Source organism: Corvus brachyrhynchos, unplaced genomic scaffold, assembly GCF_000691975.1.
Source record: "Corvus brachyrhynchos isolate BGI_N302 unplaced genomic scaffold, ASM69197v1 scaffold17, whole genome shotgun sequence".
Taxonomy (NCBI): Eukaryota; Metazoa; Chordata; class Aves; order Passeriformes; family Corvidae; genus Corvus; species Corvus brachyrhynchos.
Window position 1 is genome coordinate 12,411,906 of NW_008240046.1, and position 26,594 is coordinate 12,438,499.

The 26,594-nt window shown below is 38.0% G+C and overlaps 1 protein-coding gene across 1 annotated transcript in view; it reads right to left on the reverse strand.

The window, feature by feature from the left end:
• Positions 1–17,001, reverse strand: part of SNX25 (sorting nexin 25) — a 70,295-nt gene extending 53,294 nt beyond the window's left edge. Inside the window, exons 1-2 of the mRNA XM_017744304.1 lie at positions 16,891–17,001; positions 8,320–8,536 (exon numbers count right to left, since the gene is read on the reverse strand). Of these exons, the coding sequence (XP_017599793.1) occupies positions 8,320–8,536; positions 16,891–16,999 (326 nt within the window). The 5' untranslated portion in view covers positions 17,000–17,001. The remainder of the gene's footprint in view (positions 1–8,319; positions 8,537–16,890) is intronic.
• Between the last annotated feature and the right edge of the window lie 9,593 nt (positions 17,002–26,594).

The window sequence follows — 26,594 nt, forward strand, 5'->3', positions numbered from 1 at the left end:
CTAAGGAACTCTGAGCCAATATCAACAACTTTTTAACAACAATACTTCATTTCTCAGGAATGCAGGTCCTATGGCCATTCCATAAGACTGGACTATCACCTGGGCTTCCACGTTTCCCAATACAGCGACCACATGGAAATCTCTTTTTTTCCCTGAGAATCTACTCTAGATATCCATATTTTTGACTAGGACCATCTAATAACTGTCTATATTATAAAGACTCATTATAGTCAGAAGTATTAAGACTTGGTATTTGTGGTGGGATGTATGCTCCTGACGCAAAGCATCTTTGACAAACATAAGTCAGTTTGCTTTGAAATTGGGAAGTAAGCAAATTATACACACACACACCTCCCTCTACCCCTAAAAAAAAAACCAAACCAAAACCCCCATGCCCACCAGAAAAAACAGCCAACCAACAAAAATCCCAAACAAACAAACAAAAAAAAAAAAAAAACAAACCAAGTAAAAAATTAACAACTCCTCTACAGGAAATTACTTAAGGCATAGATAGATAGATAACAAAGTGTTCCCTTCAGCCTTGCTATTTCTTTATTTAGTCTTTCAAGAGACTGTCTTGCAGAGCTACATTTAAGTCTCAATCAGTACAATTGTGAGCTGAAGTGCACATGCAACTCTAAATAAGTGGCATCAGTATATTCAACATTCACCATGCATTTTCATAAAACTGATTCTGCAAACTACCAGAACCACAGGCAGGCTGCATCTCTTCACCTATATCACCCTCAGAGCTCTAAGCTTCCTGACAATGCAGCAAAGTAAAAACTGCTTGATCTATTTGAATTTTCTAAGAAATAAAAGAAATAAGAATTTACACCTTTACAAGCCAGTATAACAAATATACCAGAAAAATGTATCTACTTTAAACAAACCAACCAACCAACCATAAACCCCAGAAAGCACAACAAAAAATACGAACAGTGGACAAAGCCAAACCCAAAATTTTCACAGCTGTCATTTTATCAAGATATATCAGGAAGTTTTATAAATCATTTCAACTAATGTTTACTGTGCATAAAACCTGTCATTTATACATGCCACAGTTACCTCTTTCAGGAAAAAGCATTTGACATGTCATATTAGTAACAGAGGTGAAGAACTTATGAATGGCTTCCCAACTGTGGCATGACCACATTAGCACCAGGATGTCCTAATGCTTACTACGGTGTCATGGTCATACTCAATCATTAGCAGGAAAGCCAAACTTCCCACACTGAAGCTTGAAAACAAATGGTGAGCTTTAGACCTGGTACTACCCATGGGTTGATTTTAATAACATATTCAGGTCTTGGCTTTTCACGACTATTTTGCTCTCAGCACTTTCATACAGCTGTTCCCATTGCAACAAATCTCTACAGCTTCATACTAATCCCCTTGATACACCTTTCCAGAGGCTGTGGTAACCAACTCTTGGTGTTTCTGGCAAATGGAATTTTAAAAGAAAAACAAGACCTGTGGGAGGTGTTTAGCTGCTATCCAGACAACTTGGATGCACCTATGGAATTAACCAAGTCAAATCTCAAGTGTTAAAACTCCCTTTGTATCAGTCCGCTCTTGATCAGTTTGTGGGGGCAGCACCTTTTATTTTTACTACCTTATCACAATACACGCTGTAATCACAAAAAATGGAAGTTATATGTCCTATACATGCCAAGGTATTCACCTGGGCCAAGAAAGTTATTTTCTCTCCTTGCCCTGTCTGTAATACATAGAAAACAAAAGGAACATTATCAAAACATGTATGATACAAACTTTAATCCCCCAACTGCGTATCATAGTGGTCACTCAAACAGCAATTTCCCCACAACACCTCCCCCTGACACTTTCCAAGAGCATTGAGCTCTTAAGTATAGGTTCTGAATCAACATCAGTAGCAGCCTGCAGACCCCAAGCACTCATGTTGCTAAGTCGTAACTTATGCTGCAAGTGTGGGGACAAACACACATAAAAACACTTCAGCATATCCCATCAGATATTGTGTAGCAGTCAACTTGCCAGAAGCAGCCTGCCATACCACATATTCATGTGTGCAGAAACCAATTCTTCCTCTGTCTTTGGGGTCAAAGGTGCCCCAGCTGTAGGTTAAAGACAGAGAACACTCAAAACCAAAAGATAAAGGGAGAAAAAAATTAAAATACTACTAATAATTATAATAAAATCGATGTCACTTGACCTCTTCTTGCTGGGGTTTGTTCAAAGAGCACTGCTTCTCAGGGGGTTCAAGACACAAGGATCAACTATCTTCAAATCCCACTTGCCTACTCTGCTGGTTTTGTCTGGGGTAATTTTCTTCTCAATGGTATGGGGCTGTATTTTGGATTTGGGCTGAACACAGGTTGATAATATAGAGATGGTTTTGCTATTGCTGAGCAGTGCTTGAACATCATCAAGACACTTTTCTGCTTCTTGAATCACCCCACTGCTGGGGTTGCTCAAGGAGTTGGAAAAAGACACAGCTGGGACAGGTGACCCCAGCTGACCAAAGGCATATTCCAGACCCTCTGGGATCATGCTCAGTGTGTAAAGTGGGGGAAGGAAGAGGAAGGGGGACAGGTTTGGAGTGATGGTGTTTGTCTTCCCAAGTCACTATTACATGTGATGGGGCCCTGCTCTCCTAGACATGGCTGAACACCTCCCTGCCCATGGAAAGTGATGAATTAATTACTTGTTTTGCTCTGTGTGCAGCTTTTGCTTTACCTATTAAACTGTCTTTATCTCAGCCCATGAGTTTTCTCACTTTTAACCTGCAAGTTCTTGCACTTACTTTTCCAGATGTCTTCAGAGCCTGCTGGTGGGGCAGTGAGCAGTTTGTGTGGGGCTGTTGCTGGCTGAAGTTAAACCATGACATCTGCTTACTGAATGCAGGCAAATCTTATTTTGCCTGTGCTGCACCCAGCAAAAAACAGGGTTTTATTTATCAAATATTAACAGTTCTGTAAATATTTAGGGCAATTATTCTTAGCCCACAATAAGGGCAAGGGAACTCACTCTTCCTTTCACGGGGACAGCTTCACAGAAAAAGACTTACTATTTGTCTACACCTTGCTTAAGTCCTTCCAGTACTCACTGAACATTCATCCAGAAGAATAGTTGCTTCTAGCTTTTAACAAACATATCATGCTACCAGAGGGAGACTACATTCCTAGGATCAGATAATTCCAGCCCCCAGGAAGTACACTGCCACCACAGACTACACTGCACCTACATACCATGACCATTTCCATCATTGTACACCACCTTACTCAGCTTACACTCCATCCTTGGTTACATAAAATGGCATTGCCAGCATTCAGCTTGCTTATATTCTTCTTAAAGTCACCAAAGAAAGACTCTTGAACAAGATACAAAGGAATGAAGGAGTAAAAGATGCTATGAAACATGAATGGCTGAATATTAACCTCTTTACCCTTGCAGGATGCACTTGGCTAATCCTGTTATAAATGCATTCCTGATCCTGTACATATAGGAAAAGAGCAGCAGCTTCTAAAAATAAATCCAGGTCTGACTTTTCCTCCGTATCTCAAATTCATAAACTACCTAATGCTGGACTTGGAGAATTATCATATTCTGTTTCTATACACCAACTAGTACTAGAAATTAAATTGTTTCCTATCTAAATTATTCAAAATACCACAAATTTTCTAACTGAAAAGTGACAGTTTCCTTTGAAACCCCAACTGAACCTCAAAGTACACCCCAGTGGCACATATAAGATGAAAAAATTGGGAGCTGTCTTGCCTGCAGCTTGTATTGCTCTATGTCAATCCAGACAGTTCTGCCCATGGCTAGAAGTGTCTCTGCCCTTATTTCACTCAGCAGATGTGTGTGGCATGCACAGGAAAGACAGCTGCTGTTAAAGAGAGCCAGGGGAGAGAATAAAGAAAGGGGAAACAGATCTAACACGACAAGGATCCTTTTTCCCAATACCCTGTCTCCAACCAGCCAGCAGGGAAGTGGCCTCTCCTCTTATTACAGAATCATAGAATGGTTTGGGTTGGAAGAGGCTTAAAGATCATCTAGTTCCAACCCCATGCCAAGGGCAGGGACACCTTCCACTAGACCAGATTGCTCGAAGTCCCATCCAACCTGGCCTTGACCCAGGGAGAGGCCAGGTTGCTTTGAAGGGAGACATGGTCTCTTCCCAGCACTTTTCTTCATCTCTGGCCTCTGCTGGTTATTTACCTTGAGCTGTTTATTACTAAGTGGATTTTTGAGATGGTTAAGATAAGCCAGAGGGAAAGCAGGAGCAAAGGAAAGGACTGCAGCACCCTTCCTCATTCTGAAGGGTCTCAGTCTAATTTCATCCCTTCGGTCATCCCAGTTAATCACAGATTGAAGTTAGTCAGTAAGAGAAGAGAAGTAAAGAAATTTGTGTGTCCAACATGCACCTGGGTCACAAAACACACAAACTTCACTCTGAAAAAACAAGACATCTGTCCTCCTGGGCATGGACGGTTTCTTTCTGCTACGTTAGTGGATTATCTGTTATCATATAGGAAAACCAAGACAAAGTGGCTCAGGTGGCACCCCTTCCAGACACAGTATTAGAGGTATTTAAAACTACAAAAGCTGCCACACAAAAGACAAAATGCCCTTTGCCGTCATGTTGCAGTCTAAACTCAGTGGCGGAAACGAGACAGAGCGCTCCAAGAGCGATCACAACAGGAAAGATACCTCACTCTAATTACAGCCTCTGTTCCACTATATTTGTCATCCAAAACTAACTGCATCCATTATGAGATACAGAGGGAAATGTGAATGCCATAATTTTATGACTGTCTTTAAAACACTAACAGAAAGCAAAGTAGATCAAGAAGATCTGCATTCCCTACCTTAGGAAGACGAATTTTTTGTGTTTGAACTGTGGCAATCATGATTCAACCCAGTAGACAGCCAAAGAGCACACACACTTTCACTCACTCCTTTGCCCTCCCCACAGTGGAATGAGGGAGACAATCAGAAAAAAAATGTAAAACTCCTGACTTTGGAGTGACCTAATTGCAGCCTTCAGGTACCTGAAGGGCGCCAACAAGAAAGGTGAGGAGATACCCTCTGCAAGAGCCTGTAGTGACAGGGCAAGGGGCAATGGCTTCAAACTGCAAGAGAGTAGGTTTAGATTAGATATTAGGAAGAAATTCTTCCCAGTGAGGGTGGTGAGGCACTGGAACAGGTTTCCCAGACAAGTTGTGGATGCCTCATCCCTGGAACTATTCAAGGCCAGACTGGATAGGGCATTGAGAAATCTGGTCTAATGAAAGGCATCCCTGCCCATAGCATGGGTTTGGAACTAGATGACCTTTAAGGTCTCTTCCAACCAAAGCCATTCTATGACTTGAGACAAAGAGAGCTTAATAGAACAGAAAAGGCAGGGAAAACAATAATAATAATAGAATATATAAAAAAAAGTGATGCACAATGCAAATGCTCAACATCTGCTGGCTGATGTCCAGCCAGTTCCCAAGCAGCCTCTCTCAGACAGCTTTTCTCCTAATTGATGTACTCAACATGACACTATATGGTATGGAATATCCCGTTGGCCAGCTTGGGTCTGTTGTCCTGGCTATGTAACCGCCCAGCTTCTTGCATTGCCCACCCCCTCAGCCTCCTCACTGGCAGGGAAGTATGAGAAGCTGAAGTCCTTGACCTAGCATAACACTGCTTAGGAACAGCTAGAACACTAGAGTTATAAACATTGTTCTCAACCTAAATCCAAAATACAGCACTGTACCAACTACTAGGAAGAAAATTAACTCTATCCCAGTTGAAAACCAGGACATCAATATAGAAAATAATTGAAGGCTTCCAAGTTATAAGTGACATACTTTTTAGTTCTCGGTCTATAGCTTAAAATGTCAGCAGGTTCTAGCACAGTAAACTCCATAGCAGTAGGCAATTTGTACAAAACTCAAGTCACTGTTACAACTCCAAATTCTCTAAAATAGAAAACCCTATCAGAGTATTTGCTGTGCTTTCAGGTTTATTATGTGCATGCTCACATCACTCAGCAGCACAAATTCCATCTGAGCATATGAGCACAATGTCACCCTTCTGCTGACTTTGCAATAGCCTGTACATAGGATTTAAGCTTTCTCTCCATCTGCTAAGAAATGGTGAGCCCTGTGCAATTTCCATACAGCTCCCCAGACTTTTTCAGCAAGTTTGGATGAGCAGCATGAAGATATTCTAGTGCTTTAGAACTTGCGTCATGCAGCATCATGTTGCTGATCTGTCACACACATTAAAACCAGACCTTTCTCCTGGTGAATTCACAGCCTTGCAGTCTGCAAAAAACAGTCAATGAGTCCAGTCCCAGCCTCTATAAATCGTTCAGTTAGAGCTGTTGGGTTGATTTGTTTGCTTTTTTTTTAATAACCCACTATATTACACTATTAAAATGCCCTAGGGTATATCACCGTGTCCTGCAGCCATAGGGAGGAGGAGAGAAGATCCAGCAGGCAGGAATTGTGCAGCAGATTGATTTATTTAATTATTTTACAAACTCTTTTATAGACTTTTTTCTTCATAGTCTAATTGGACAAGGACAAGGATCAGCCACCCCTTAGGGGTGATTGGCTAAAATCCTAAAACATCCATTGTCAAAATATTTTTCTACTGTACCATAAACAAGACTTTTAAAGGTTGCAGGTATTTCATTGTTTACAGAACTCCATTACTATCTTCTGTGAGAGAGAAAAGTCTCTCACAGACTTAGAAAATAGCAAGAAAATCCTTGCTAGCAGCATTTTTGTATCCACATTACACTAATTCTTGACAGGACTTTTTTCATTCCCATGTTAATGCAGTCTGTCTTATCCAGAGCTAAGGTGCGTTTACTGCTTCCAAGTGAAAAAGTTAACTGGAAAATAACCAAGAGAATTTATTTTAGTTCTACACAGTGGAAATAACAATCCAACAAAGACCAGGTGAAGTGGTCATAATTCTCAGCAGATAAGAAACCCCATCAACAATCAACATTAATAATACTTAATAATTCTGCAATTCTAGATCTTACATCCCCAGCTTTAAACAGAAAAACATTGAGTTAAAAAAAACCCAAAAGCAAACAACTAAAAGGAAAATTCCTCTTTCTCATTCTTTAACTGTTCAAATGAAATTCTTTCCAAAAGCAAGCACTTATTGTGATAAAGGATAAGTGCAAGCATGATACTTACAAATTAAGGAGCACACTTAAGAGTTTTACCTAACCAAGAGATTTCTACCTCATTCCAGAGCTAATAGAAACTAATATCTAGAACCCACTGCAAGATCTACTGCAAAGTACATACACCTTAATTTCTTGTTTTCTTGAATGTAACCACCCTTTAGTGTATTTTCTCTTTATTTTTTCTATCCAGTAGCTTACATAAAAAATTAGCTAGGATCTACCACAAATACATTAACCATATCTTCTAATCCAGAACAGAAAGAAGTGTCAATGGTAACAGATCGGTCTCTGACAGAACACAATTGTCCTTTTTTGTCTGAAGGGGTGTCAAAAATACATGGATCTAACTGTAGGCAAAACAACTTCACAGAATAAAATGTGCAGTCTAAATCTGAATTACCAAAGCATATTCCAATTAGAATAACTAAAGTTCAGGTAAGCGCAGATATAAGACCAAATCTGTGCACAATTGGACAAATTATGCATTCAAATGTGGGAACTGCATAGGCTAAGAGATCCCATTTGCAATTACAATTTGGGTGAAAATCCAGCGTTCAGTGGAAAGCTGGCTTTTCAAGTGGACAAAGAGATCCTTGCTAAAGAGGAAATTCATGAAATTAGCACGACAACTTAAGCAGAGAAAGAAAATACAGCCAACAATTTTTCCAGTAGAAAAATCTTGTTACTGCAGGACAGGCCACCTACAGAAATCGTAAGGCTTTGCCTCCCAGGGCTAGAAGAAATGGAAAACTCTATGGAATTAATCCTGGTGCTATTCTGGGAAAGGTGCAAATAACCATCTTCTTGTCTGTTGACCACACTGACAGCGGCCCTTCTTTCCCTTGCACGTTCACACTACTTTGCAGGAACTGCTCACACAGCCCACCTCCTTCAGTGAACAAAGGATTCACAGATTAAACTGAAACAGCAGTGAATCCAAACTCTCAGAAAAAGGAGTCCAAGTGTTTCCTTACAGACGTCCTGAAGCCTGCTTGATCTCTAAAACTGGTAATGAGCTTGAATTATTTTATCAGTTTCCTACAAAAGCATACAGTCTTCATCACTTTGATTTAGCACATCCGAAAGTAAAGAGAGAAGCAGAAAATTCCAATGAAATGCAGGGGGTTTTTTACCTGGCATTGGCTCCTTTAAGGTCACAGAAGTGCGAGAGTAAAGCTTTCACTACATCATTGCAGACAACTTTAACTACATCAATGTGGCTCAGCCTCTGTCGCAGCTGCTTGGCAATCTCCCAAAAGTCTTCAGATAGCAGCTGGTACAGCTGCCCCTCATCTCTGCTGAGTTGCCCATACCAGGACAGGATGTAATCTCTATAGCTGTAGTCAAACACTGAAAGGAAAAACAAAACAATAAGTAGCAAAAACTGCAAAAGGACAAGGCACACCAAGACAGGTAAAATGTAATCCTCCACCCTTCTCAAAAACTGTATGGGTAATAGGTTTCACATCTACTTCTTGCCAAAGAACATAAGGTTGGCAAGGTTACAGCAATCTGCACCTAACAGGTTACTGCAGGTCACTTTGCAAAGCAAAGCCTTTAAGTGGATTTGCTCAGACAGTTAGGTTACCAGCTACACACAAACCTCAGACTAATACCTGTCTCTCAGCAGTGGCTTTGGTTATATGAACTACCATATAATCTGACTGTGTCTAAAATGTTGCAGACTGAAGCCAGCCTTCTTTACGTAGGAACTTAATAGTCTCCATTCCAAAGTCATGGATAAAAAGGGGAGGTGGTTAAGATTTTTGGATTTCCAAAGACATATACAACACTGAACACCACCACAGAAAGTACATTATAGGATCAGAAGAGCTAAGAGAGAACAAGTGAATTAGCGAGACCACATGAACTTCAAAAATGACAAAGCATTCCAAACCATACTGACAGGCAATAACCAATATTACTGTAATTGCAAATCCCATGGCAACACTATCTTCTACCATTCTGACTTTCCTTTTTGACATTTGACATCACCAGTTTTACTGATGTTTCACTCCAGCAAATGTCCCTGGAGGCCTAAGAGGGAGCAGGAGGTGTTCAGGGAGAACAGGTGAACTATTTAACAGTTGCAACAAGATGGGGGAAGAGCTGGGGTTGTAACAGTCAATTTGCATCCACCAGAGGGATAACAAAAAGGGGGAAATAAAGTCATGTGCCTGGTAATTTGAGCAGCTTCTTTACTAAACATCCTGGTTTCAAACTTTCATATCAAAAGTCCATCTCATTTGTCAGTGTAAGCCCATGGTGCAAAGTAATCATAAGACTCCACTATTTCTTACCTTCCACTTTGAAAGAAGTTGTTTGCTTGGCAGTTTAGTAAATTATGAAAATCTCCCCGGCACTGGCAACACTGAGCTAATAACATATTAATAGGACAACATCTTAAATTAAATATTTTCACTTGCCTTTCAGGCAAAACTAGCAAACCTCAACCAACATCACCTTGATAAAAACATTTCCAGAGAAATGGCTAAAATTGATAAAAGTTTCTAATCAAATGCTTTATAAACTAGCTTCCTCAAGTTTATAAAGAAAGAAAATGAGTCACTTCAATGAATATGCTGGAATGTGCAGTTAAAAGCCTTTTGCTAAGACATTTCAAGACTTTTTAACTAATAATTCAGAAAAAAAATTCACAGTTCAGTAAACAAATACATAACAGGTTTGAAGTTTGGGGTTTTTTTCTAATCTAGGAGAGAAAAAAGTTTGCAGAGCCATATAGCAGGATAGGAATTTCCAAAACACTTTCCTGAAACAGATGAAATATTTCAGTGAAAACTCTCACCCACTAATACTACAGTGATGAAAACATTTATAAAAAGTAGTAGTCTTCTGATAAGCAAGCAGAAGAATAATCTCTGTTGCAAGATCTGAAACACTGTGGAAAACTGATCACAGCACAGATTCTTCCTTTTCATCTAATCCATAAGAGACCAATAATTTCTCAAGTGCAGCTGCAACACACTGCATTGTGGTATTTTTTTAATCAGCATCACTGGCAAATAGTGACTTTTTCAGATTTTCTTACAGACACCCTCTCTGTCCTTTGCAAGGGTGCAAAGTAGCTATTTCTTCAGCATCTTTTGCCCAAGAAGACAAGCCACGGTATGGAGTGGTGGCTCCTACAGAAGTCTGTTCAACAGAACTCTACAAAGCAAGAGCAAAAGAGCATGACTTGTATTCCGATCTCTTAAGGATATATTCTCTTTCAGAGAAAATCTATTCCTAATGACCATTAATTTATAACTATTTTTAAGCAACTCCACTCCAAAATGAGCTCAGTTTCCAGCACACTACGTAATACATTCTTTTTGATTCCTTTTAGCCACTCATGAATTCTGTCACATTCAATGTGAAAGAACCACAAAATCTATTGGCAATATCAAACTAGAGACAAAAGATCATCAATCATCACCAAAAATCAACCATGCAATTATGAAATATTTCACTTGTGTCTAACTCTCCCAGTTAGATACTTTCAACACCTTAAAAGGATTACACAGCTTTAAACCATATTTTCCTGCACCCGTGTTTTATAACTCTCTTACTTTACATGTCTTCTGTAGTTTCCTTGTCACTTAACCTCATTGACCTTCCTGCACCACAACAGTGCTGTTCTCTATAAATTTCAGGGTTCTTTAGAGCCCAGGATGTATCTCCAAGTGAGCAATGAGACCGCTTTTAAACAATTAATAAAATTTAAAAAGGACACCAGCCACAGACGCTAACAGCAGCCAGTTTAAGACTGGGTAGGACACTGCCATGTGTCATCCTGGCCATGGTGCACAGCTGCTGCTTTAGCTTCACGCCCATGGATGCAGCTGGTGCCATTTGAGCACCCTAAAGAAATACAGGAAACAAATGTAACAATTTTATAGAGAGAACTTTTCTCCCTTCAGAGGAGAAATCTGCTCGTGCATCTATTCTCATTATTTTTATACTACATGTTCTCTAAAACATTGAAAACAACAGTCAGAAGACAAGGAAGGAATAAAAAAACAAGCAGAACACATTCAGCACAGAACCTTACTCCCACTAACGCATCCACTACAAACATAAAACAAATTTCTTCTGATCAAATCAAATGCAGTGACCACAATGAATCTGGTGCAAAACTGTAGAAACTTCTACTGGGTTTTCTAAATTAGTTCAGAAGATCCAAGGCCCAAGTTACTACAATGTAATGAAATGCCATTCCCATGTGAAATTGAAGTTGAGCCTGTTCAACTACTCTCTTTAAATACTGTAAACTAGAAGAGTGTTGAGAGTAGAAAGCCAGAAGCTTGTGTGGAGGTTTAGTGAGGACACCCCTCTAGACTCTTCCTTCATTCCTACTCCTACACATGTCCTACAGTAACTGCTATCCCTTTTTCCACATTCATTCATTCAGAGGCTCAGTGGCACCACCAGGGTCTGCAGGTCAGACTAGCTTCAAATCTACAATTTGCAGAGCTTCACACTAAAGAGTTTTTATATTGCTAAGATTCATTACCCAACTTTATTAAAAATAACAAAAATATGAAGAACAAGGATTAAATGCCTATTCTTTTTCTCAAAACAATATTAAAAAACAGAACATAAATATTCTATGCAAATAATGACACAGACTTCCATGTTTCAGCAGGAAGTAACTGTCCTTTCCTGAAAGCACTGGAGAAGCCAGAACGACTACATTAATTTATAGTCAAATCCAAAACTCTCCTGTGACTGTATGAGCAAATGAAGAAAAGGTATAGCTACAACACTAGCTTGAGTTATTCTAGAGCAGCGAGCACTGCAATCAGTAAAACAGAAATACAAGGCTATATGAATTGTGTCAGGATCCTGCGTGAGGAAACCACCGTCAAAAAGCCAAGAATCATTACCAGAATTCCGTACTACTACAACACTAGATTTAACATGCATGATGGGGTTATAATAAGCTATACTTTTATAAAAATACTTTCAATAAGAAATTAACAGATAAAGATGACAGACTATACCACAGCTAAGTTCCTGTCAAAGTACTGTTCCAGAGAAGTAAAAGTTAACTGCTTACTTGCTTCTTATAACCACTACCTTTTCCCCCTGCCAAAAGCCAATTCAGACAAAAAAACCCCAAACAACAAAAAATAATAACAACAAAAACCTGAAAGAAAATTTTAAACCCCTATATTAAAGGTGGGTTTACAATTACTAATAAAATTACTAATAAATACTCTGAATATTCACTTTTATAATTTCCAAAACATTAACATTTAAATTGAAAGAAATGAAGGTCATTATTCACTTTTTATATTTTAGATTTCATTATATTTTAGCTATACATGTTAAGAAGATGAGGTTTTGCGCTTAATATTATCTTTACTGAAGTTTCTCATGGCCACTAAACCTTTACTTAGACCATGGTGTAAAAGGCCGACAAAATGATGTCTAAATGCCAACATTTCAGTGACTGTGAACTAGCAATAGTGGTTTAAAGATTTCAGTGCTCTTCTAAAGTTTGTGTTTGGAAAACCACTAGGATTTCTTGGTTTACTTGCATATTCAGATTCTATGAAACTGCCAGGTTTAGCAGGCTAGATGTTATCATTGTGCATAGATGGACAGGCCCTGTACAAAATGAATTCCTGACAGTCTCCCAATTCCCCAATCTTTGGTTCACTTTCATTAAAATTTTCCTGGCATTTGTGTCTTTACTGGTTTTTTTATGCAGAAAAAACCCCATGAAAATATATAAACAATAGAGAAAAAAAATGTATTAAAAAATATCTAGGAAGTGTAGTAAAATAAAAAAGTCAGAGAAATTTATGTTCAAATAATTTTCCACATGCACCCTTTGCAAGAGTTCTTAGCTTTAAGTGTTAGAATCCCAATGGCAGAGAGGACATAAACTCAAACTGGTTTGCTCATACTGTGGACCAAAAAAAATTTTTTGAAAGCTGTTTTCTAAACAAGCAAACAAACAAACAACCTTCCCCCCCCAAAAAAAACAAAACCAAAAAATATAGCCCCAGCTTTTCAAATAGAAAGCAGCAGGAGTTACTGCAATTTTTTTTTCTAAATGTCAACATGTACATTTTAAATTGGGAAATGAGACATTTTTTCCCAATCTTTCTGTAAAGGGAAGTACAATCTTACATCCCTAACAGAGTTAGATCCTAAGGGATCAACACAGACAGGCTGATCCATAGAAAGAATCTAATTAAATTCCCAAAATATTTCCAACAAAATCACCTCAAGGCAGGGTTGAAGGAAGATAACCCACTACAAAAAAAGAGATGGCTCTCTGGCATGAAATATTTTAAGATCTACGAAACAGGTGAATTTTCACAGCAGAGCAATTTCACCAGTAGACTTCTGCTGGGATTTGAGCTATGACCTGTGCTATTTTAGTTACTCATAAATGACCCAGTGAAGCAGCTAAGTGATATGAAGACCATTCTTCTTGGCACTACTAAAACTGTAGAGACAAAGACTGTGAAGAATGACAAAAAGACCACAGGATTTGCAGCAATAAAAATGGAAAATTAAATTCCTTTCCTGGGAGGCCAGCTACCCCCACAGGAGATCAATCTACTGACAGCTGCAGCCTCAGCCCAAGCAGTACATGCTGTGCAAAGCAGCCCAAGTGTGACTGGGCACAGCCTCTCTCAGGAGACATCTTACCACACCACCATGTGTGGATGGAATTCAGACATGCAACAGGTAGCGCTAAAGAGTATTTGTAAAAGTGGCTTATCTTTTCTTTGTGTAAGAAAAAGGAAGGTCAAACAAAAATCAAATCAATCTATCAAGAGAAAGCATGAAAAGTAGTGAAAAACCATATTTCAGAGTTAGTTACTCAAGTACTTCCAGCTGAAAAGGAGACTTGGGGCTGACAACTAAAGGCCTTTTCTTTCTGCTATATTCAACAAGGAAAATATCTTCATAACCTTACACTTGTTCTGATTTTGAGCACTTAGATTTCATAAAACACAACATACCGTAGCAGGGCTAATTCACAGCTTTCCTCCACCTTTTATCTACAGCTAAGGCAAGTATGCTATAATTAATAATGAAGCAGCACTCTAAAGCACCAACCTGTTACACAACTCTGCTCCTAATGGAAAATAGCAAAGACATTTAGGGCGGAGCTGTAAACCAGAATATACCAACGTTCCCTCTTGGTGGTGTTTAGTGTGAGGCACATTGTATAAGCATGATTCCCAACAACTTTATTACATGGGCTGTGGTGATACAAGAATCTATATAAGACACAGGCAACCAGTATCAGCCACTGACCATGACAGGAGAACTATCTAAACATCTAATAGCTATTGAAATAAGACTGATGTTTGAAACAGAAACACGCATGATTCCTTTAGTTAAACCAAGGATATGACTGCTATCTATCCTTCCAACTACATTAACAGACTATGATGAGAACATCAGGAAAAACGCAATAAAGCCAAGTGGCAGCTTGAAGTGACATAGAACCTCAGGTCAGCCATACTAAACTCAGAGCGAAAAGTCCACGCAGACTGGCAATAACACCAGCAAAAACATGGCATGACCGACAGTCAACAGGCAGTTCTGGAGGGGTGCAAGGTAGTTAGCAATTAACAGTAAACCCCAGGCAAACTTAATTACACAACAATGAAAAACAGCTGAAGAAATCAGAATCAACCAAAGGGCTGTCTCTTCACACCCAGCAACAGCATTTCTGAAATCAGATGACATTGGTTTTCCCAAAAATGTAATCCATGCATCTCTAAGGTAAAGTAAAATATGTTAAAACAAAAAAAAACAAACAAAAAACCCACAAAACCAAACAACAACAAAACCAAAACCAACAAACAAAAAAACAACCAAAACCACAAAAACCCCCACACCCCAAAACTCTATTGACTGTGATAATCTGACAACACCTACTCTTAAACCTCAAGAGGCACTAGGAGTCTGAACTGGTCCCCAAGATTAAAACCTCTTGACAACTGAAAGTCTCCTAGCTAAATGAATAAGGCTTTCTAAAGCATTTTGTTGAGTAGCACGTTACATCTAGACAGCAAAAACTTGTCCAAAATTCCTGGAATTTATAAATACTTTACTCTTAATCAGTCCAAGATTGGAAACACAAATACAGATGGTATTTTTTATATCACTAGTAATAAAGTTTTATTGAGCCACAAACCTTTGGAAAAAACCCAAACAAAACCATTCACATCAAGACAACTACAAATTTCAGAACTGTCACAGGCAAGAAGTCCTGTCTATTTTCATAGAGATTGATCATTTTGTGCTCATAAAAAAGAAACTATTGCTTTTGGGATTGCATTCAGTATCTCAAACTTAAGATGACTCAGTCACCTTTCAAACCCAAACCACTTTGTACAGTAGAGCAAAAAGTACACTCTCATCTTTGTCAACTGCAAAACAGAGAAGTTGGCCGCATCACTTAGGCCTGGAAGAAATAAAACGAAATCTGACAAGTTTGCTCTCCAAAATTCAGTGTGAGAATGGAGGGTAAAAGCTACTCCAAAAAAAAAAAAAATAGTTGAAAGGCGTGTGAGCTGTCACAGCATAAGGCACTTAACTCTGAAAAATGAATCATTTAAGTATTAGTAACTTTCTTTCAGCCTTACTGAGCAGGGATGGCCTCCTGCATCCAACTGAATGATCTGTGGGATAAACACTTTAAATGAAGACAGCTCCCACATTTTTACAGAAACAAGTTACTCCTACATGCAAGTAACAGGAGGGAAGAGTAACACAACTATCTTTCCCTCGACATTCCACAATGCCTGTTTTCTGTCCCCAGACAACCCCACTACCTCAAATTCTGTGATTATGTCAAAGTTTTCAAATTCCATGGCAGGTTATCCAAAAGATAAAATACACATATGAGACAACACAGCAAACAGGTTTTTTGTGCTTGTTTCTACACATAATGTTTAGACTGTACTATCCTTTTCACATTAACAAGAATCCCCTAATCTGACTGATTCCAGTTGAAAATGCTTCCTAAGAATAAATTACAATTATGTTGTAGTAGTTCACCTTCAGAAAAGATGACATAGGTAGGTAAAGTGTTCTAATTTTATATTTTTGCTACATATCCTGGTAAAAGCTATTCATAAAAATAACTTTGAAAACATAACACATACCAAGTTGTCATAAAACAACCAACCTGTTTAAAGCAATGATAATTTTCATAGATACCCTCCATTTACAAAAAAGATTGGAAAAAGTTCTGCAAAGAAATCTTAAAGGAAAAAGTATTCAAAATTAGATAAAATATTTACAAAAGGTTGATAGACTGTATCATCCAGAAATACAAATGTTGATTTTAGATTCAGTTTTAATGGCAAGAATTGCACTAAATGGGAAGACTGTATGAAAGAGTCCAGAGGATTCCTCAAGTCAGGAAAACCCAGTCAAGAATATTTTAAGTGTTATCCCTTTGCTTTATGCACAAGTTTAAAGGACTGTATTTCAATGTATTTCTGTAAAAAAATAGGCATTAAAATGACAATATATCAGTTGAATTGCAAAAAACAACATCACATTACTTACTACAGTGGATTTCTTGAGAAGACTAAGACCTTGCCATTTCATATCATGGAAGAAACCAGGGACATACTGTAAAGTCTTGGAATATTGTGCAGTTATGGTTTGCTAAAAAGGACAGGAGATATTCAGACTCTAATGCACCTGAAACTCACCTTCTTTCAGTGCTTTATCCATATTGTGAGAAATAACCACTCTTCTTGATTGAATTGAATCATGAGAGCTTCCAGACCAATTACTCTGAAATTCAAATAGAAAATACATCATATGAGGAAGGAATAAACCAAAAGTTACAGAAGGAATAACTGGAATTCAAGGCAACGGTACTGTATCATTTGGTCTTTACACAAATATTGCCAGCCCATGTGGTTAAAACAGGAGTGTCAATTGTCTGTGAGGTTATTATACATTGTTCACTAAGCACATATTAACACTTGTGTATCGTACATTGTACAGCTTGCAAAATTATCTTAGGTTTTTTTGGTAGAGGGGAGCTGCATTTACTTGCAAGTCAATGCACTGAGAATAGGACATGCATGTAACAAAACAACTGGAACCCTTTTATGCAGTATTTTCACAGCAAATAAAGTATTTTTATAGCTTACTGTGACAATGGACTTAATTTACCCTCATAAACTACTTTTAAAACAAAAGAGAAGCCTTTAGATCTCCTACAGCAATTTTGGTTCACATTCTTTTGGGCTTCTTTCTTCAAAGACACTTCTGGCTCTCTGCATTTTAAGCTGCTGTCCTATACAAATATTTGTCTATATTGGAGTATTCACTCCCACAGTGTCCAAACAGGTGGGCGGATGGAGAAACATTTTTCAGAGTATAGACAAAGAGCAGTGACTAATGATGTATTTATATAGAAAGGAGTATAATTCAAAACAGAAATAGAAACTCTCCCCACTGTCAATCAGCTTGGAGCTCACTCTCCTTCGTAAGGAGAGAGCACTTCAGAAACGTCCCGATCCCTCCAACATTCACCACACATAGAATAAGAAAGAAGTATAAACTTAAAGTAAAAACACTGTTTTAATGTTCTTAAATATACTGTTATTTCAGCCAATTTGCAGGCTAATATTCTGTATTTTGGTTTAATGTTTTGCTTCTACTTCAGATACATGCATGTAGAGTCTAACAAAGTTCATCTAATAGGACTCAGATAAGGGAGTCTAAGCACTACTTTTATCAGCAAAATAAAGCTTTTCAGGCTTGCTCACACCTAAAACACACCAACGTGGCAGGTACTATCCATGCCTTGAGTGCCCTCCTGCCCACTGCTGATTTGTTCCACCTTTTCGGTGAGTATGGCAACACCCCTTAGACTTCTTCCAGTCGCTATTCGGAGACCATGACTGTGGTCTTTCAGCTGATTTCTTCCCTTCTTGACAACACTGTCAATGGCAGGAGCAGCAAGACCTCAGCACATTTGCCTCCATTTGCAGTCCCCCCTCACTATCAAAACTGTAGTTAATGAGGTGTAAGAACAGAGTATTTAGTGAACTGCTATAGGTTTCCAAGCACATTTTGACCTGAACACTGGCAAAGGCTTCAGCCATACCCATCTAAACAGCAAGAGAAAGTATTTTTGCTCTTTGTAAGGACACCTAACAGTATTTGTAAGGCTCCAATACATCATCTCTGGCTGCTAATGTTATCACACTTCCTCAACACAAAGCTGTGTTAACAACAGTCACACAACTACTTCAGGATTCTTCTGCTTTATTTGCAGCAGGCAACTGCATGATTTAAAAATTTAAAAAGAGAGGAGATGGACTCACAGAGACCTTAAACACCCCAAGTACCTTAAGGGAAGGGATTCAGAAAGCCCAATTAAACAAACTCGTTCAGGTCTTTCTGTGAAGAAAGAGCTCCTAAACATGAGCCCACAATTCTGACTGAAGCTCTGTGCTCAACACACTCCATCTTCTTTAACACACATGCCAGCTTGGGTATCTTACAAGACTAATCCTTCTGCTAAACTGAGTCATACCTGCATGGAGGTCAGTGACCTCAAGCTAACTGAGGCATCAACAGTTGCATCCCATACATTGCAGGAAGTGGTTTTTTTATCGCCTAAAGCATCAGTAAGTGCTCCAATGCAGTACTCACCAAATCACTCCTTTCAAAAGTGGTTTAAACACAAGCTTAAAAAAAAAAAAAAAAGAAAGAAAAAAAAGCAACCTTCAGAGAGGATCTATGGTTGCAAGAAGGTAAGTAGCTTGCTCCACATCACCACATTATGATCCCATCTACGCAATTCCACAAAGCAGGAACTGATCACTTTATGCTTCATACTTGAACATTCATTTTAAGAACAAGGCAAACTGCTACTGCCTCAGCAAAATGCTGCCTCTTGAATACCAGACACAAACTCACATTTCAGCTTGCAAGAACACATTCCACTGAGAGTATCCTCTACAGTTGGTACATTTGACTTCTAAAAGGCACCATCTATTAATGTAAAAAAAAAAAAAATACAGTTGTTCAAGTCATGATCAAAAAGAATGTAAAAGGTAAAAAGTGAATACCATCACTAGCAATAGTGATTTTGCTGCTGCATGAATGTAATTACTGAAGGGCAAAGAAAGATGCATAGTGTATTGGACTTTCTGAGAACTTTTCCATACTCATACAGATATTGCATAAAGTCATGGACTGTGGGAGAGAAAAGCAAAGAGCAAAAAAACCACCTTGGTTTAAAACAAGGTTTCAGCTTCATTAAAAAACAAATTTTCAAGAGCAGAGGAGAAACCAACATTTGAATAAACAAGAATGTTCAAATGTATTGAAGTGATCATAGAATTGCCTAAGTTGGAAAATACCTCTAAGATCATTGAATTCAACCATTAAGCTGTGATACTGGTTGGGTTAGATCAGGTTAAAGAAAAAAAGTTCAGGGAGACCTTACTGCTGTCTCCAACTACTGAATGAGAGCATACAGAGAAAAGTGAGCCAGACTTGCTGCAGATGCACAGCACATTAGGAAACATTGCAACACAGGAAATTCCCATCACAAGGCAAAACTATTTTAATCATGAGGCTGCTCAAGCATCAGAATAGGGGTGCTGACAGGCTATGGAGTCTCCATCTCTTTACCCTTCTCACTCTGAGCAAGAGGGTGATCTAGATGCCTTCCAGATATTCCTTCCAACCTGAACTATTCATGATCATTGATGACTCTTCAGAGAGCTGTGAATTTAACTTCATGATTGATAATGTATCAGATCTAAAGGTGCCTTGCCTAAAACAGCTGATCAAACCCATTTTTCCTTCCCATTTTATGAACTTGCATTTAGCAGAATCAAGACTTAAGTCTTGTTAGTTTAGGTTTGCTTTCAAAAAGTACTGTTTCTGTGACATGAATTAATTAATGAATTAATTTAAAAAGCAGGAACCTTCAAGTTAGACGACATATGGCAATAAACACCTTAAAAACAACAGTAACAACCTAGTAATGCAGATAACCAACATCTGTGATAACAGAAGGATTTCAAAAAATTCACAGTCCAAGCTCAGCTCTAACAGCTGAGAGAATAAAAAAATCAGCATATTTCACTGAAAGACTTTCTTCCCACCCCTGACTCAAGTCAGATGGAGGGCATATGTAGAGAACAGGTTCAGCTAGAAAGCCTAGATTTGAATGTTTTCACATTTTTCTTCATGTCATTCATCTAAAGAAAAATGGTGCTCGGTTTCATGAAATAGTTGGCATAACCCTGATTGAGCCAAACACATTTGTAAATGGATTTAACACAGTCAAAGCTCTAGTTTAGATGCTCTTTTATGCTGATTAAAAGCTGGCATGTTCCTGACTTGGATTATCACAGTCCTCAATAATTTTTTTTTTTTTTTAATTGGGCTCCAGTCTGTAGATTTTATTGGTAAAGAATGACAGAAACCAGACTGAAACATAAATAAGACTTAACAGAAGGACTTGAAGGGGTAGGGGTGGAGCACATTTTGAAAGTACATGCTTAGAATGAGGTTGCTAACAAACAGGGAGGCCTGTTTCCTGGAACAGTTGAAGTTTTCCTCAGTTTTGACTTTGCTTACAGGCTGAAAAAAAGGATGTGTGCATTTCCTGTAGACTTCTAAACAACACTCATTGTTTGATACTTTTGAAAGTTATTTAAGATGCAGAAAACAACAGCCTGAATGGGCCAAGGAAAAAAAAGTCTGACATTGAACGTAAAATTTTGTCTTAGGTTTAGTCTCCTACAGATACAAAAATTAAGTAAATGTCATTTATTGGTTTAAACAGTTCAAGTAATTTAAAATTAGTTCTGAAGACAACAATAAATGTCAAATAATAAAGAATTAAGAAGGTATTTCAGCAACAACACTCAATAAATGGCAAAGCGCAGAGAACACAGGAGTACCTTCCACTGTCAAGAAATCCATTTGCAACATTTGTCATCAAATGCAATTTTTAAAACACAGCAGCCTGCTACAGGCATACCACATGCAGCCTTATTCTGCCATGGAATTAAGGCCAGAAACAGAGAAAAATTTACAATTATTCCTATTATATTAACTAAATTACAACAAAACTAGAACAGAGATCATGACAGATCCCACAATATAAACGGGCATTGTGGATGAGACAGTGTAATCACTGATCTAAAAGGAAAAGACTGCATCTAATTCAGCATACAAAAAACAACCAATTACTCATAGTTACTTGCTCCTCCCACTGTTGCCTTATTAACTTTCCTCTTATCTTTGTAAACTTAACATCAGACTGGACCTTGACAATAAAGAGTCACAGCCTCAAACAATAGTTCACTGAACTCTCCATAAATTCATTTTTAACAGAAGTGGACTGATGTGTTCTTATCCACATATTACTTCATCCAGATGTTCTTATTTAAACATCACTTCAACTAATGATGCAAAAATAAATTTCCTATTCACAAGAGTTAATATTTTTTAATTAATACTTACAGACCTATTTAGGATTACATAGCAAGTATGTACTTGTCACATTCAGCATTAAGGGATACCATAACTACCAATTTAAAAATCAACATACTTTAAGCTACTATCTTAAGCATCATTATCTCAATAATGATTTTATGATATCATCTCATTATTTCTACTAATATAGTAGCTCCTGGAATGTGTAAACCGTGTTTATCAGATGGAGATCTTCTATCTTAACTGTACCATGTTTAAAACTGGTAAAACTGTAACAGTGTAAAAACTTGATTAGCAGGGCAGAACTTTCTTCACTTGAGATTTCATAGAATACTGGACAGCTAAGAATAAGAATATGAAAATGAAATATTTCTCAGGTATTACTTTCATTCTCACAAGTACAGCCAAGAAATAATTGGTAAGTTAGCATTCAAATTTCTGCTCAGCAATAAATACAGCATTATCCTGTGCTGGAATATTTCATATTGTCATCAAAACAAAGTCTTACATGAATTCTCAAAGTACAGGCATAGCCCCAGTTTACTGAACATTTCCACACTCTCCTCCTCAGTAAAAAGAGACAAGAAGAACCTATGGTCTATACTTCAAGGCCAAAAGAGCCATATGGCATGAAAACTAAATTGTTGGCAAGCTAGAAAAACCAGCACAAAATCACGCTTGAGCTGCAGTCTCAGCTTAGCAACCAGAGAGAAACTCCTGCATGGTCTATTGCTATACCCTCCCTGCACGAGAATTTTCCCACTACACACATTTTATAGGGAGTTCTGTCTTTTCAAGAGCACCACAAAACATGCCAAATGAACCATCATCGTTAATTTTATTACCATTAACTTGTTCTCTTTCACATATTTAATAGGGGAAAAAATGGTATAGAATGACTGGTCACAAAAACCTCCCATGGACACAACACAAATCTGTTCCCCTTATGGCTACATAATTTACTTTTATATAACCACTTAAAGTAACAGCTTGGGAAAGGATACAGTATTCTATGTAACTGGCTCTTTCCTTGGGTAAATTTTGCTGCTCTCCTTTGCAGAGAGCAAGGAACCAAGACTTGGCAATGAAGAGAACTTTATCGGATTTTATTTTCAGAAAGTTTCTGATACATGTCTATACTATTTTCAGTGTTAAAGCATACCTTGAATTCAGGATGCCTTCACTCTTGACCTTATTACAGAGATTTTATGTCCACCCTTAGTATTTCCCTGCAAGAGACTTGGACAGTAAGATCTCCATGAGCCATCTATCCTTACTGACTCAGCAGAGCTTGGTTATCAGGAGAAATTAACTAGCTCCCTGGTTATGTTTTCAATCATAAAACACTGTTCAAGTGAGAAGCAGTCCCTACAAAGGTAAAAACAGTGCAATTCACAGCAAAATATGAGACGTCGATCTAACACAGAGTTGAGAAAATTAAATGTCAAGCACAATACAATGCAGAGCTGACAACAACATAGGATACAATGAAAGGAATCAGAAGGGACTGCATGAGAAGACCAGAAATCTCTAAATATACACGATGAATAAAAGGCTGTGTGGAAAACTATGTCTGTTCACTGCTAAGGAGTTATGGGACAAAGAAGTGAGAGACAGTCTGAAAAATATTTGATTTCCTGAGGTCAGTCTCCTGCGATAATAAAGTTATGACTTCACAGGTACTCTTGCAGGTAATCAGCATATGTGGTCCTAACAAAGTTTCAATTCTGAAAAAGCCATAAAATTATAACAGATGTTCCAGAGATCCCTAAAAATAAACTGTACCAGAAATGTCCAAACCATAGGCCCCTCCTGAACTATAACAGAACATTTGCAATTCATGCAACATTCCTGTAACATTTTAAAATATTCATGAAATCAGTAAAAAATGCTAAAATGTATTTTCATTATTTTAATTTCAGAACTTTCCTAGTAGTAAATTCAACTGCATCATCAAAGACTCATTGTTGACCTGCCTATAAATGAGACAGAACTAAGAACAAAAGTATGATACTCTGAGTTCTGTTAAAAACACTAAAATTAAACATATCTTGTCCTTTCCATCCAGAAACAACCCATCAAGTAAAAGACTGGCAGTAGACCAGGATATCTGGTTGCAAGCCCAAGACAGTCTAAAGCATGAGAAAAGTGCAACAACCAGAGACTGCTATTGCTTTTACAAAAATCCTGCAATATCAGAGCTCTAAATATCCCCTGTGCAGCTAGAGAATGAAAAAGACCATAGAACATCCTTGGCTTTAGGTTGAGAAAAAACACATAAATACTTTTGAATCTTACTAAGGCATAAAGATCAAAACTAGAAGGAGTTAGGAAGCTTCTCCTCTCCCTCACAGCTCCTCCAAACTACTTATTACCTCAAGAACTGTTTTGCATGCCACTTGAAATTGATGCCCACAGATGACAAACCTTCTACTTCCCAGAGCTTCTGGGGCTCCTGCAAGCTTACCTTCACAAGCTTCATCTTATGGCAAAAGCCCAACAGTGAAGCAAAATAAGATTCTGTGTCCTTTCTCTCTGCTTCCCCTACGTTCTTCACAAAAGGCAGAGCGCTCAGCTTGGATACCGTAACAGATACTCAACCTAGGTTTAGTTGCCATCCCATTTGAAACATTTGGACCATTTCCATTTCACTACACATCCTCCTATGGCTTGGATAAAAAGCAGTACTATGTTCCAGGATTCAGATATTTTAACAACTACCTGATCCAATGAAAAAAAGATTTACCCATGCCCCCTCCACTAATGGCAAATTCACAAAAATCCACATTCAAGGATGGAACACACCTTTAGGAACATAAAACATATCACGTGTAGTGTGATGTGGCCTCAGGGACAGAAAAAGTGTAATACTAAAAATTGAGAGCTATTAAACTGAAGTAAACAAGAGCGACCAAGTATGTCAGGAAATGAGTTTTAAACAAATACTAAAAAAAATTGACAACTGTTAATTGTAGAAAACTAATGATAGGACATTAGAATCAGTGTACCCTTTTCAATGGGAAAAAAGCACATTTATTACCCTTCTGCAGACAGACTAGGTAGACCATTCTCTATACAGAGTGTCATTCATTTAATCTGAATTTAAAATGCAGTACTTAAATCTAACAAATTAATCATTCTTTTTTGCATTATTTAAATGAAGTTGATAACCCAGCTCTCTATTACTCAGAGCTTTTGCTTTGAATCAGTGTTGAAACATTATGCTGAAAAGAAAACTCCATCTCTGCCAGGTTTTTGGCAGAGAAACAACTCACATAAACATGGGAAAAAGTGTTTTCCTTTCCCTTCCCACTAACTTGGTTAACATGGTTCTTCACATGAGTCAAAGCAATCTCCCACTACAACCACACAAGGTAAAAGCAGTTTTGGGAGCAAGCTTGAATTTTAAAACTTGACACATGTTCTAACCTAGGGCTACCTTTGCTACGAGCAGGTCCACTGGTACTTGAGAAGCGAAAATCCCCTTTAAAACAGACATTCTCACTAAAGTACAATTGGGTCATCATGCCTTTTTGCTGTCTTGCATTTTGCTGTTCCTCTCCACCACAAATAATCTCATTTTAAAACAGCTCCTGCAAAGTGCTGAAAAATACTTGACAATAATATAACATACAATTTCAAGGACTCATTCAATTCCCATTATTTCAATATCAATAGAAACTATTTACCAATATTATCAGTGACTGCAAGTACTTAAAGTAATAAGTAAGACACTATTATGAGTTGCCTGTACACAGCTCTTCCAATGAAACACAGATCTTTATGTGGAAGACAGGAGACTGTCCAGGCAATCTTTGTGAACAGAGCTGTCACATACAGAAAAACTACACTGAAAGCACAATTTATCACGGGGATATAAATCACATGGTTTGCTTTGCAATTCTCAGAAGACTTCAAATGTTCTTGCTGAGATACCTTACTTCAGGAGGAAGTCTTCACCTTTCAAGTCCCAAAGGAGTTACATAAAAAATGGACAAAGCACAACTTCACGTTCGAGAAGATGGCTTCTGTAGCTGCAAGTTCAAGCAAAATGAAAAAAAGGCATACACCTTGCTCTTCTGAAATCCAAACCTGCAACACTGCACTTCCTCACTCATATTCCTCACTTACATGAACACGTCCATGAAAATTAACAGCACTGAACTCTCACATGCTAAGTGGTTGCAAAATTAAGAACACACAAAAAACTCCCTTTATTCAGCACAGCACGAGGGACTCCATCCAACTTCCCTTTGAAGTTGATCAAGAGTACTCCCACTAACTTTCCAAGAGCTGAGTCTGACTCCCACTAGAGTAAATATTTATTCCTGAGTACTTACTGTTTCCTCATTTAACCCCAATGTGAAAAATCACTCAAACAATGAAAATTGAACTGTCTAAAGTTTGTACACAAAACACATGAAGAGTGAGATGCCAGTCATAATAAGGTTTTTACTACATTTTTTCCTAATTATTAGGCCAACAGGTGGCCTGATAATCTTCCTTATTCTTGAGGAAAAGACACAACAAGACTGAAAAAAAAATAGCTTTACAGTCATCCTACTACTGGCTCCAAGAAAGGACAAAATGATCACAAGGCTCTATGAAAAACATGACAATAACAACTGAATGATAAAAAAGCAGTGTAAATGCAAAAGGATGAAAAATGAAAAGAATAACTAAAGCAGGAAGCTTTAGTGAATGGCCTACACTTTTACATGCTGCCTATCTAGAAAATTTTATTTTCTTCACCTACATGTTGCTGAAGCCCCAATTACAAAGTCTGCTACACATATACAAAATCGTGTTCAGAAAAAGTCTTCAAGAAGGTTTGCAGTCCTGAAGTCACTTTGTACCAGAAAGAAATCAACAAAACTATAAATTGAAGGTATGAGAAACCCAATTTAGATGCCTGGAATTACATCTTCTAAAT